At 40.3% G+C, this 13,622-nt stretch overlaps 1 protein-coding gene across 6 annotated transcripts in view; it reads left to right on the top strand.

The window, feature by feature from the left end:
• Positions 1-3,930, top strand: part of ALDH1A2 (aldehyde dehydrogenase 1 family member A2) — a 140,245-nt gene extending 136,315 nt beyond the window's left edge. For all 6 annotated transcript variants that reach the window (XM_050978533.1, XM_050978534.1, XM_050978532.1 and 3 more), the window contains one exon: positions 1,713-3,930. In XM_050978533.1, the coding sequence (XP_050834490.1) occupies positions 1,713-1,785 (73 nt within the window). In that variant the 3' untranslated portion in view covers positions 1,786-3,930. The remainder of the gene's footprint in view (positions 1-1,712) is intronic.
• Positions 3,931-13,622: the final 9,692 nt, after the last annotated feature.

The raw sequence follows: 13,622 nt of genomic DNA, 5'->3' as shown, positions 1-13,622 counted from the left end.
AGACACTTCATATCATTAGTTATTGGGCTTCAGGCAGCTCCTGGTGACAGCTTCCACTGAGCCCTAAGGGAATGCTTCTGATAAACAGCAAAAGTTTTTGGCCATTCTTTGGGGACAAATCCACCACTTTCTACTGAAAGGTGGGGATGGCGTGGTTCAGCTCAATGGGAACCTTCCACATGAAAAGAAGTCTTTACTAATATTTGCTTGCAGGTACTTAGACTCTGGTAAATCTTAAAACTTCTTACTGAATCATCAGTCTGCTGTATCCCTTAAATACTGAGCACTGTATCACATATAAGGCTTCCCAAGCCAACAGGCTCATCAGCTTTCAAAACTGCAGATGAAGTGACATGGGCTGGTAAATACTGATATTTCTGCTCAAATGAATTAACTTTCCAAGGAAGGTTACAGGAGTTTCATCCCAATGTTGTATTTTCTTTAAAATCTGCAGTGTAGAAGTCAATACAAAATGGATTACACAGCACTGGGGGCCTGCAGAAGGATTTAATTGCCTTAAATAGTGGCCCCTCTCTCCATTCTGAAACACTTATTAGAAGGAGGTTCTGAGGAATTCCTCTGAAATATTCTTTATGGTTCAGTTGACATTAAGTCCTGCACAAGAGAATCCAGAGGGGAGGCAGTGTCAAATAGCCAACATGCTAACATCATATCCATGCTAACATGTTCTACATTTTAATATAACTAATAGAGCAATACTGCGTGTGTCTTAGGGCTGAGGATAAAAATTTAACCAAGAAACAAATGTCTGTAAGAGCTCCTGCAAAAAAATCTTCACTGAGTTAATATGGAAAAGATATTCTACTTCCAGACTCGGACTGTACCTGTTTTGAGGAGGGGACAGTGTTTGCTTTACAGACACAGCATCTGGAAGACATAACTTCACTAATGACATAAAGAGACTTCTCCATTACTCAAAATAGACACAGGAAAATAGAAATACCTGTACTTCAGAGAATGCAAGCATAAGTCCCATGAAGCCAGGCAACATCCACTCAGCAGAAGCGCCAAAGAGATGAGCCAGACTGCAGGTGACTAAAGCAAAATGTTAACAGCATTCAGAAACACCCACTTTTTAAGCACATAATCTATCCAGAGCAGCATATGCCCCCCTCAGAGCCATGAGTCAGATGACTGGGACCTAGGAGGTGCCTGGTCTCCAGCAGTATGGAGGTTCCTATGTGAGGTCATGTGCCAGGACAAAACGAGGAGTTTGACAGAGGGGAATCTGAGCAAGCTGAACCCTCTTCCACATTATGTGCAAATGGTGATTTCTACTGCTGGATGTGTTGCTAGGGAGAAAAGATCAGAGGGTTAGGAGTCAAGTTCATCTTATCCACAGTTGAGAGCAGTCAATTTTTCATTATGCTCAGTGAATAATGAAAAATTGACTTTCTTGAGTGCAATATAAACAGTGATTTCACTGGCCAGTAGGGCAGGTCTTAGTGTTTGGACATCTTCAAGCTCTAGGAAGGACAAAGGACATCAATTTACTCTCCAAAATCTCCAACAGACAGTGAGTTATTTCTGGGTTTAATGGTTGGTATCTCCTTATCAGATTCTGAAGCCATCTATTGTTCTTACCTAAACTGAACTACAATTTTGGGTTATATCTTAATAAATCACTTTGCAGATTTTTTTTCTCGATAAACAATACCTGGTATAAACTGATGCTGCAATTTCTTCTTTAGGGGTGAATGTGGATTGAGAGAATATTCTGAAGTTAAAACTGTGACAATAAAGATCCCTCAGAAGAACTCCTAAAATTACAGAGGACCATGTTGTGCAGAAGAGCACATGATGCCACCTTCTCTATTCCTTATGGAGACCAGCACTCAGGAACAAAAAGTGTTACACAATATATATTTAAGAATTAAGTTGCAACAAATATACTGGGCACATAACTGAGTACCTAATGCAAACCAACTTGCATGTTTTCATAAAACTCTCCTGAGAATCGTTACATCTTTATAAAACAAATCTTAACGAGATAAAATTGCTACTGGGCATAATTTAATAATGGTTCCAGCTATAAAACTGTTAAATGCAAATGCATGCACACACACATTTATCTCTTCCTTAAATAAACAAAATAAGTCTTACTGCTTTCAGGTTGCCTTCTCAAACAGACCTGCCTTGTACAGACATTGTAGTTTCAATCAGGGCTCTACAAACCAGATTATATCCGGAACACTAGCAATGAACAACACAAACAAGTGTCATTGATGTTCTTAAAAAATAAAAGACTCTGAATGGTAATGGCCTCAAACCTGGTATAGTGGCAACTTTCCAATTAGCACGCCCACAGAAAGAGGTCAGACTGGGAAGGGAATCAATCTGCTGCATGGCCAATGAAAGCCAAATACTTATCAGTCAGATTTGGCTTTCATAGCTCACAGCAATTTGGATTTCAAAGCTTATTTTCGTAATTACTTTATGGCTTGCTATAAGCAAAAGTCCTCCTTCACTTTCAGGAACTTGAAGGGATTTACCTGCCTGCCAAAAGAGCAAGGCCAGACAGGGTGGGTGGGTGTTAACGAGAACAGGAACAGATTCCAAGTCTTCACAGAATATTTTAGCTTTCACTGCTTGTCTAGTTTTGTTGTTGTTGTTGTTACTGTTGTTGCTTTCACCTTTTTTCTTTTTTAAACAAATATATGCACACACAGGCTCCATTTATTTGTCTGCTATTAAACTGCCTGTGATTACACTGGGAATCATTAAGTACTTGTTGCAGCTTTTACTAAATGATGTCTTGCCATCCTCACCATGCTTGTGCACCTCAGGTGATGTTACTGGCTGGTACTGAGCTTTCAATTATTTGGGTTTTTTGGATCCAGGACAAAAATAAGCAAGTTTTTTCAGAACTTAGGTATTTACAGCCTGTCACATTATTACCTGCTGCCTACAGAATCTGTCCTAATCTATCACTGACAAACTAAACACTATCTCTTTTTTCAGCTGCAGAGCTCATCAATTCCCCAGATTCTTTTAAAGAGGTTTCATTTATGTTTTAACTTAGAATTAAGAAAACCTATTTTAGAAGTACAGTAAATAATCCACACAGTGTAGCTACATGATCTGAGGTGTAAGGACAGAATTACAGCCTCAGGTGTAAGTTCTCCTAGCTGCAGAGTCTATGCTATGAACTGTTCAAACTCCAGCCCTGATCAGAAACTAACTTCTGCATGTTCTTAACTTCCTTTAGTCTCTGAGGAATTCCTCTTAGATTTGAAGTTGTATGTGTCCTTCAACATACTGCTGGATCAGGACAAGAGTCTCCAGCACTTTGTAGTGTGGCGGCCCTCAGTATTTTGTGACTCATGTCAAACCGTGTATGTGTTTTTAAGCAATATGTCTACATGTCCTTATTGAGAACTGCTAGTACATTCACTAGACATGGAGATAAATCAAAGTATTCCTGAGTTGTTAAATTCAAATGCCATATATTTCTACTGTAGTGTATGTCAGAGTGAAGAAAAACAAAATACAGCAAGTAAGAGATTAGTTATCTTTTAAACTGCAATATAAAATGTGAAAAAGGAGATTTTACTTCTTTTCTCCTATTTGCTTAAAAAAGAAACTTCCTGTGCTTACAGCATTTACACCATGTACTCTTTTGTATTCTTTTCATGTATTTTGTATGTCTGTGCTTTATTCCCAATACATTCAGGTAAATAATATAGAGTTGCCATTTTTTTCAACCCTGTCACTGCAGCTCCATTTGATGTACATGGATTTGTGAAATCCTTTTTTAGATGTACCATCTGCATGGATCCAACAAAACATTTTTCCAGTCCCTGCAGCTTTTTGTTACAGTTTTTAATCATGTATATAGTTATATGTTATTAAAAAAGTAAAAGGATATTTTCTATGAAGTTTTTTCCATTAAAAAGGCTTAGAGAAAGACTTTAGACTGTGAGACTCCTTTATTGTTGACAGAGCTATAAAAATATTAAAAAAAATATTTTCTTAGCAAAAGATCTGCTCTCACAGTAGCTTTATTTTCATTTGCAAAAGTGAATGAAATAAAAGGCCAATTACATTTTCTGGAATATTACTGCAGCTGTATGAAAACACTTGTGAATTGCAGATTTAGGTCATAGTCAAAGTTCATCCTCACCCTTATGGTCATAAAGTTTAGCTATTGGGGCAGGTCTGAAGTCATCAAAACCAGTGGGGCACCCTTGCAAACTGCTGCATCCCAGCTTGATTTCTGGATAATGTTTTAAAAAATCATGATGCCTTTTCTTTCTCTAGTAGATATTTCACAGAGATTATTAAATTATCACTCAGAGCTTTTATGGAGAGATAGTCTACTTAACTTTGATTTCAAAATGCTAAAATGGGACAAGGACAGACTGAATTCATGTAGCCAGGTACTATACAGCTCTCCCTCAAGCAATGCTTTTGTTCCAGGTTACTTCCATTGCCAGGAGCTGCATTCCTTTTTGAAATGGTGCCTATTTATGTAAAGTAACTACTCAGTTAATACTGCCACTTCATTCTATGGCAAGCAATGGTCACACCTCAGTGTCACAGAATAACAGAATAACATTGGTTTAATCAGCACTGGAGAGGCAATCACAATGAAGTAACTTGACTAGAATAGATGGGATAAAAGAGAATAAAACTCAATAATAGGAAGGAAATTGCATTCTTAGGAAGGAACACTGTTCCTGAAAGTCTGGAATCATGGGTATATATTAAGCACAGTATAATTTCAATTTAAGAAGTGGCATGGACAACTCTGTCGTGGGACTTTGGGTGGACAATTAGCATTTTCCATACTCCCCATCTCTCTGACCCACTTGCCACTGTCTCAGCATTCCAAAGCAGTCACACAGGCACAACAGTAGAGACCTTTTCTGAAAGCAAACCAAAGGAAGGAAGGTTGCTCTGGAACCCACTGAAAACAAGAAGTGTCTTCTAGTGAAATGAGCAAAGTTCCAGCCAGTTCAAGTGAATGTATCAATATAAGTGTACAGACGTAGTAAAGGGAGAGTTTGGAACTAATTGTGCATTTCTTCTAGAAAAAGATGTGAAGAAAGGCAAAAATTTTCAGTTCTGTGGCCTTCAGACAAAGCAGTGGATATTGACACTACTTGGATAGCATTTACAGACTTATTTGTGCCCTGCTCTTTCTCCCCACAGAGGCCAGGATGAAAAATCTTGCCTTGCATATGCAGTGGCACTATGTGTCACAGCACCCTGTTATTTCTCAGTTCTGTCGTGGAGAAAAAAGAACCATAATAACACTGAATTCAGGGCACCAGCTGAGATAGAGAGGAAGTCAAAGACAAGCAATACACTCTACTTTTTACTTATGACTCTGCATGGTTACATGTAGAGCTCTGGAGAGCTACATTTACCACCTTACATTTGCATCCATACATCTCCATTTACTGCATGCTAAGTGCATCAACACAGGAAGTTATTTTTCTTGTAACAACTGCATACCACAATGACTGATATTCACAGTGCTATATCTTTCAGGAAGCAGGAAAAGCCTTTGTGGCTATTAGATGCCATCAGCATTCCCAACCCATTCAAACAGATTTCTCTCAGCACATTAGACTACAGCTGCATAAAACCCATCTTCCCCCCCTTGTTCTCATTAAACACACAGTCTATAATTCTTTCTGTATCTTCACTGTACCTTCTGTGTCCACTGACAGTGCACAGGTATCAGAGAACCGTGTGTGGCTCAGCCAGAAAGCTCAGGAACTCCTGAAGCAAGCACGGGGCTTAAGCATGAATTTGGTCTATTTATAAGGATAGATTAGTCTAAAGTGAGAATAGTGGTATAATCTCAAATTACTAAAGTGTGGCTAGAATATGCTACTACTAAGGCTCTTGAGGCTTGGGGTCCCACTTCCCACTTCCACCCAGCACAGTGTGGAGTGCTGGGATGCTAGTTTCAATAAGCACTTCCCTAATTTTTCTCAGAGGACTGGAACTGACATGCTGGAATTCCAAGGCTAACACAAGCAACAGATGATTACAGCTGGCTGCAGCACAAGTTCAGGCATTTCAGTGGTGCAGAGCAGGTTAAGTTTTCTGTGTAGCCACAGCTGCTGCACTGGGTAGTGCTCAGCACCAAGTGCCTGGTTATCTATGCCTTAGCCCAGAGGCTGCACATACACACAGGACTGGGAATCTGTCCCAACACAGTGAGGGAGGCACAAGGCTGATTTGCCTCTTGGTACAACTGGGGTAAGTCACCAAAGCTGCTCCATAATGTCCCTACCTAAGTCCCTTAGCTTACTGCTCGAGAGGGAGGAAAAGCACATATGCATGCCCCTGGTTCCTAAGAATGGTTGGTTCTGATCAATTCTGCCAGCTGAGTTTACATCCTGTACCCTCACTAAAAGCCAGCCTCATCCCACTAGCACAGGTATTCTAGAGCTCAGTTGCATCATAAAGACCACAACTATTTTTTTCTGAATAGAAAAAAAAATTAAATCCACCCAAGCCAGTACTGAAGAGAGACCACACCTGCAATCCACTGCTTCTTTATGGTGAGCATTTGCACATTTACTTTTTGTGAGTTTCATCAAATAATAGAGGCTGGCTTGTACTGTGCATGGTACATGTATTTCTGGCTGTGCCCGCAGTGCCAGAAAGCACTCCAGGGAACACTTTTTTCACCTGATTTCATATGAAATTTATAAACACATTATGGAGGGCCTTTGCCATTATCTGTAATACCCTGAAGTCACCAATATCTAAGAAAGCTAGGACAATCTGCCTTAAGGATCAACTGAGCCTACATTACTGATACGTTCCCCAATGCTTTACTGTAACCATTCCTTGCATTGGCATTTAATCCTAGTATCTAACATCAAATCCTGCAATTCCATGATGCTTTCAAGGTGTTTTTAACTGCCTGGAGTCTCTTGATGAGACACACTACATAAACCTGGATTGTGCAACCACCACAGCAACAGACTGTAAGAAAAGCTCCAGCTGCAGAGGTTGCCAAGGAGGCTGTGCACACAGCAGGCTGGAGTAACCCAAAAGGGTGCTTGTGAAATGTTTGTGCTGCTGGCAGGCAGCACATTGCCAGGACAGATCACACATCATGCATTTGCACATCAAATGAAGCTACACTGGTCTGAGAGCATGGGAAAGGCCTGTCTTGAACGGCATGTGTCCTACTTCCTAAACATGTATATTTTACACTTTACACTTGGTTATTGGCCAGATTGAAAGTACCGCAAGTTCCCCAAAGCTTGTCGTTTTGCCTTTGAAGTAGAACTGTTTGGATAATGTTTCCTTTGGCAATTTATCTATGTAACAAAGCAGGAACTTAACTGCCTTGGCCTCTCAATGATCCACCACTAGCTTTTGTCAAAGTCTTCATACTCTCGTGTATAAGTGCTCTCACAGAATTTGATCATTTTTGTGACCTTGCTTAGCCCCTCTTCTCCCTTATGATTCCACATGGTGAAGCTGGTGCTCATATTATCTCAATTCTGGGGGTTTTTTCTGCTCTATGTATGCCTGGCTGAGTTCCCATTTCCTAGAGCAGCATAATTAGCAAGAGGTTTGTGTGCACCTCACTCCTGCTACCAAACAAAAAGAATATGTGTTTCTATTTCTTGCCCTTAAAAAAGGGCTCCAGCTCATGGTCCACTGCTTTTCTCTCTCTGTACTCTCACCATACCACAAGATGGGACATAGAGCAGGATCTCCTGAGAGGTTTCTGCTGTTTTCTGCTTTCTGTTTGTCCAAAACCTTTCCCACAGTCTTTGGCACTTGACATCTAATCTCAAAGCACAGTCAGTGCCTGCCAAGCGAGGCCTTCTTGTAGTTTTTGATTTTGAACATCACAAACACTCAGATTTCTGGGAAGGATGCTAAATGGAAAGACATTCTTTGCTCCCACCAAGAAACTGCAGATAAGGGATTTTGGCTAAAGCACTCCCCACTAGGGGATGCCTAGTGGCATCTGACACTACTGGGTTAGAACTCACTGCTTGTTCATTCACCAGAGAATATTGTGGTTCTTGCTCAGAGCTGGCTGGTGAGATGCTTACCCCAGGCTGTACAGCTATGGGGACTAAGTAGACAGACTCTATTCAAATCAAGTATTCTAAGGAGTCCAGAAAAGTCACCAAGTACTCTTCAGCCTTATTCCGCCAGCATCACATGCATGCATATTCTATTTTGAATACAACCTGTCTGTGAAATCAAGGAAAAAACCATATTGTTGCCAAAGAAATGGGCATTGACACTTACCAGTCTGTTGTTCCTGAGTAGCCTCGAGCTCCTGAGCAGGACCAGGAAAGCTTCCACACCAGGATGCTGCATTGCCCCAGAGCTGCCTTACCACAGAGGTGCCACATCTGGTGTGAGGGAGGAAGCTGCTGAGAGCACCATGCCCCTTCTATCCTGGCATGAAACTAAACTGGAGCAAGATCCTTTCTTGAAAATCTCTCCCATGTTTCTCCACAATGTACACTGCACACCTTAAACCACAGGAAGCCACTGCTACGCTGCTCCTGGGAACTGCTAAACTGGCCAGGTCTCTTAACAGACCAATATACACAGAACAACCACCTCCCATAATGAGACTGCAGCAAAACCCAGAGCAATTTCTACTCTGTCTTTGCTGCAGCCCAGCCTCTCCAGCAGTCTTCCCCTTGCAGCACTTGCCTCCCAAGGACAGACACACTTCTGGGGCAAAATGCCCAGGAAACACCACTGGTAAAATAGACTCTTACAGGAGTTTCCTTAGGGAGCATCTGACACACCACAAGTCCCATTAGATTCCCTTTTGTGAACCCTTCTGATGACACTATTTCAGATCACTCTAGTGGGAAAATGATAGTAGGCTCCAGCTGCCCAACGCCTTTCAAAAAGACACAGAAAGATGCACATAACTCCTGTATCTGAAGCAACTTCAGGGTCAAGTCTCTGAGACAAATGTTTGAAGTTAATTTCATATTCCATTATAGAGACCTAAAAACAACTAAGGCAAAAATCACTGGACGAACTGTTTCTTGGTTTTCACCTTGTAGCTCTTTCCTGTGAAAATTCCAGGCCTGTTTTCTTCCCTGTGGTGGACTGCATGTGTATTATAGAATGGCTGGTGCAATGGTCTGCTGCAAGACAGGACTGCTGGTTGCTTTTTATTGTAAAAACACATAGACCATCCCCAGCTCTTTCTCAGGGTTTGGCAAAGAGGCTCTTTTAACTGTGTTCTTAGGTAGAACAGCAACAAATGACTTGATGATTTGTTTTTACAATGTCCTCTCTGGGAAGACTAATTACCAGCTAACCTTCTAGCATGCAGTTTCAAACATGAAAAGAGTGGGGCCCCATTCCTTTTCAGGAAAAATTCATACTACAGACTGCAGAATCTCTCTGGGTGAGGGTATTTTGTTGAAAGTTTCTAAAATCTCCAGGATTATGGGCTGGCCAAGAGATTTCATTATTCTTTTAGAATTTTACTGACAGAATAAACAATTTTAGAATGAAAACCTGAGTGGAAAAAATCCCACACTTTCCTCAGTTTTACTATTTGTCTCTCTGGGGTAGTAATACAGTCACCAAACCAAAGCCACTGGAAATGCTGTTCTCAGCTGTTTTGCTGACAAAGCACAGAAGAACAAAGGTAAATTTCATGCATTAGTTGTGGAAGTTGTGTTCAGCAGCAAGAACCGTGTTGCACAAAGAACTGCGTTGAGCCACCAGCAGATTCTGCCTAAGAAAGGACATCAAACTGATGGGCTTCTTCCAATTTATCTTTGTTTCACACAAAGTTTCAGGATAACTTTTCTTCCTTATTATTCTTCCAACTGGACTTCTTTCTCCCTTCTTAATTCCACTTGAAGTAAGTGTTCCCTCTCTAAAGGCTTGGGCTGAGGCCCTGAAAGTGCATGTAGTCTCTGCTGGTGTTTTCCAGGTGTGCAATGAAACACTGGGAAGGCCAGGCAGTATCTTCTCACTAGATTGTGTTCCTGGGTGATTCAGACTGCAGAACCAAGGCAGCAAACATCTCTGAGTTTTCTGGCTCAGGCGCAGCAGCCAGTGTTTGCTAAGTCATCAGTCACATCTGCACAAGCCTATCTTAACCACCCTCTCCATTCCAACACACCTTTTCCTCAATTATACTTATCAAGCAAATAATTAATAATATAGTTATCAGCAAATAATTTTGCAATCTACTTTTACTGGGCAACTAAGCAGCAGCAACAGAGTGTATGTTCAGAACTCATTGTTTAAACACGTTTTATAACTTTTAAAATAAAAGTAAACTTGCTAGGTTTTTAAATCTTTCCCTGCTTTGAATGTTATTAAAGCTCTGGAAGACATGCTTGATTACTTTAGCTTGAGTTGCAAACCATTGCAACCACAGGCATCTGAGGCTGGAGGATCTGAGCAACTATAGATGCTGCTAAGCAGAGAGAAAAACTGATAAACCAGAACAAAATTTACGGATGGGAATGGGGAGTGGGAGGCTTAAATGGGTTTTCACTTCCTCTTTTCCCCACAGTCTCTTAGCACACCTCATACAGCCTCATGCCCTACTCCCAGTCATGCACTCGATCACATCTCCTGTACAGCTCCTCCTCTACAACTGTCCTTTAAGTGGCATTATTTTAGAAATTTAAATAAAAAATTAAATAATAAATATAAATTTAGACATTTAAGCAAAAATGTTCCTCTGCATAAAAAGCATCTACATCGTACAAATTTCAGAATTTCCAGAATCCATATAAAATCCAAACCCATGCATTTACTTCAGCTGCTTCTTTATGTCAGGGATTTTCAAGAAGTTCAGACCTGGAAAGAAACCTCTTCTCTCTTCATGAGACTGTAGATATCATCACTTCCTATGGAATATATTTACAACATGAACAGGCTTTGGATGATCTACAAACCAAAGTTACAAGAACTGTGGGAGTTCCAGTTACAAGGTAAGCATCCATTTTGAAACTGTTCTAATAAAATCAAGTTATTTCAGCTGCAATGGCCTGCAGGGACAACAATATTTGCTTTCTTTTGCAACATCTTTGTCAATCCTCCTTCATGGCACAAAAAAAAAAAAGTTTTTAATGAATCACCTGATTATTTACGTGCACTTGATCCAAACCATAGCCTCACTGTCCTCTATAAACATCCTAGATTTAGTATAGGCCTTAAAAGTTTTAAAAGTAAAATTAAAATCTATGAAGAAAATTATTATTATTATAATTTTACAGACAAGAAGGTGATTGAGGAAAAAATGGAGTAACTCATCCCAAGATTACAGAGGACAGTCTGCTGCAAAGGCTAGGACTAGGCATGGATCTCCTGGCTCCTACAACAGTGACATGCTGGGTATTGGCTTGTTACTTATATTACTGGAAAGGAAAAATGAATACATGCAAACATATACACAGAGATTATAAGACTCTTGCAGAGGAATTCAGTTTGTCTAAAGATCTGTAAAAGTAGAATTTACACTTCTGACAAACTGAGCTGAGGAAAGCCCTTGCAATTCTTTGGAACTAATAATCTTTCAAGGCCTTTTGTAGTGGGGTCTGATTTTCCTTGTGACACACAGCCACACCAGCCACTCACTTCTGTGTATTTAGACTCAGAGCAGGATCTCTCAGCTAATAAATAGTACCATCGGCTTTCACCACAGCTTGGCCATAGACACACGAGCTTTTCAGCACTTGTATCAGTCTCCTGCAGTCCTGGTGTGTTGATTTCTGTTTCTCCACAGCCAAGTGGCAAGCTCCATCTTGGATACACCTGTGATTTGTTTGTTTATTTATTTTTACACAGGCACGTGTTCAGGCTGCAGGCTTTTTGTTTGATGCACACAATTCAATCCCCTGCATTCCCTTTCTCTCCCCATTCCTACAGTTGTTCCCCACAACAGATGAGTTTGCAGAGGACCTAAGCACTGTTCATCCCTGATGAGTTCACTGGGAGCTGACTGTGTGCAGCACCTATAAAAACCCAGGACATACAGGTATTTGGGTATCTGTGAGGCATTAACTCAAGGGAGCAACAAGGGATTAGTCAGGGCTGGTTGCACTTAACGTCAATTAATTGCAGCCTGACTAAAAATCTTTGAAAAGCTGAGTCTAGAGATGGAACCCTACCTGAGATTCCCAACTGAGGTCCAGCCAGCACAGGCAGTGGCTTTCAGGGGAGAGCTCTACTCTGAGGTGACCCTGTTGACTGGATCCTTTAAGACAGCAGCAGGAAATCAGACACAGAGCAGGTGTCAGCACCTCCAGCACAGACACATAAATTTACAGCATGATTCATCTTGTCCAGGTTCCTAATTTGGGAATCTCATTTTAATCTTACCCTGATTAATTCAAATCATATTCAATGCTGTATGTTTTAAACTCACAGCTATGGATGACTGATGGCAAAGCCACGTAACTACATAAGCAATGTGCTGAGTCACCCCCAGAGAATCCTGATTAAAGCCTCTTATTAACTGTTGTTAAATCCTGAGGACTGAAAACACCAAGTTGCCAATAAACAACTCCACTGTAACACATGTACATTAATGCTTGAGAATGTAAAATTTAAAAAAAGAAATTTTAAAAGTGCATGCTTTTGATTAAAAAACTCTTATACTTTAAGAAAAACACATACAGAGAAAAAACACATAAACAGAAACTAGCAGAAGTTCATTCTAGTTCATTCTAAGTTCTAGACAATCACCATCCTAAATGTTAATGGATTGGTAAACTGATCAGATAATTCATGTTGATATGCTTTTCTTAAACCCTTGCCACTTCATTATTTTGGATCCTTATGTACCTAAGCATTTACCCAGTGTTATTTACACAGTCCTGTACATTACTTTCCTCTACTCTTTTATTACTAGTCTCGATACTCATTTTTGCTGTCTAATACTGAACAAACAGCATATAGTCAGAGTAGCTCCTTGGTCTGAGTTCCTGGTATTTTCTTTTTACAGTGCAATTACAGTGCAGTGCCCTCCTAGAAGGAGGGTACTACAAGTACTACAAACAATTCAGCTGCCTTCACAACTATAATGATATGCTCAAGCCAGTGCAAACAAGTGATGCAATGCAAGCTGTGCTCTTCCCAAGGGTGGAGAGCACTCCCTAACCAGACTCTCAACTTGTTTCTTCCCAAGGAGAATAACTTGCAAGGTCACTTTTGAACCCTTACTTCCCATGGGGTGGCCACAGTCCACTCAGCAGAGCTAAGGGAAAAGAAAATTAACCTTTGAACTATCCTTGCTCATATACAGTGTATATGAACTAGCAAACAGCAATACAGAACACTAATTAATTTCAGCTTCACTTGCAAAGATTGAAAGATGCTCCTAAATAACCTGAAAGGGCCCAGGACTATTAAAAAATTCTGTGACTTTATCTGGAAGCTCAAATTAGATGGAAACATCTAAGCCTGCTCTAAATTCCAAATGCACAAACCTCAATTATATTCGTAATGCTTCCAGAACATTTGCTGGTGATTTTCATACAAATCTATCATTCAGAAAATGCTTTACCTAAAGGAAAAACAACACAATCCAAACAGACTGCATCTTCATACTGTTTGCTGTTTAAAGCACTGTGGAAATAACATGAAAATATATTATTTAGTGT

This window comes from Serinus canaria, chromosome 10 (genome assembly GCF_022539315.1).
Source record: "Serinus canaria isolate serCan28SL12 chromosome 10, serCan2020, whole genome shotgun sequence".
Classification (NCBI taxonomy): domain Eukaryota; kingdom Metazoa; phylum Chordata; class Aves; order Passeriformes; family Fringillidae; genus Serinus; species Serinus canaria.
Note: the sequence above shows the minus strand (reverse complement) of the source record. Positions and strands in the feature narration are given on the sequence as shown.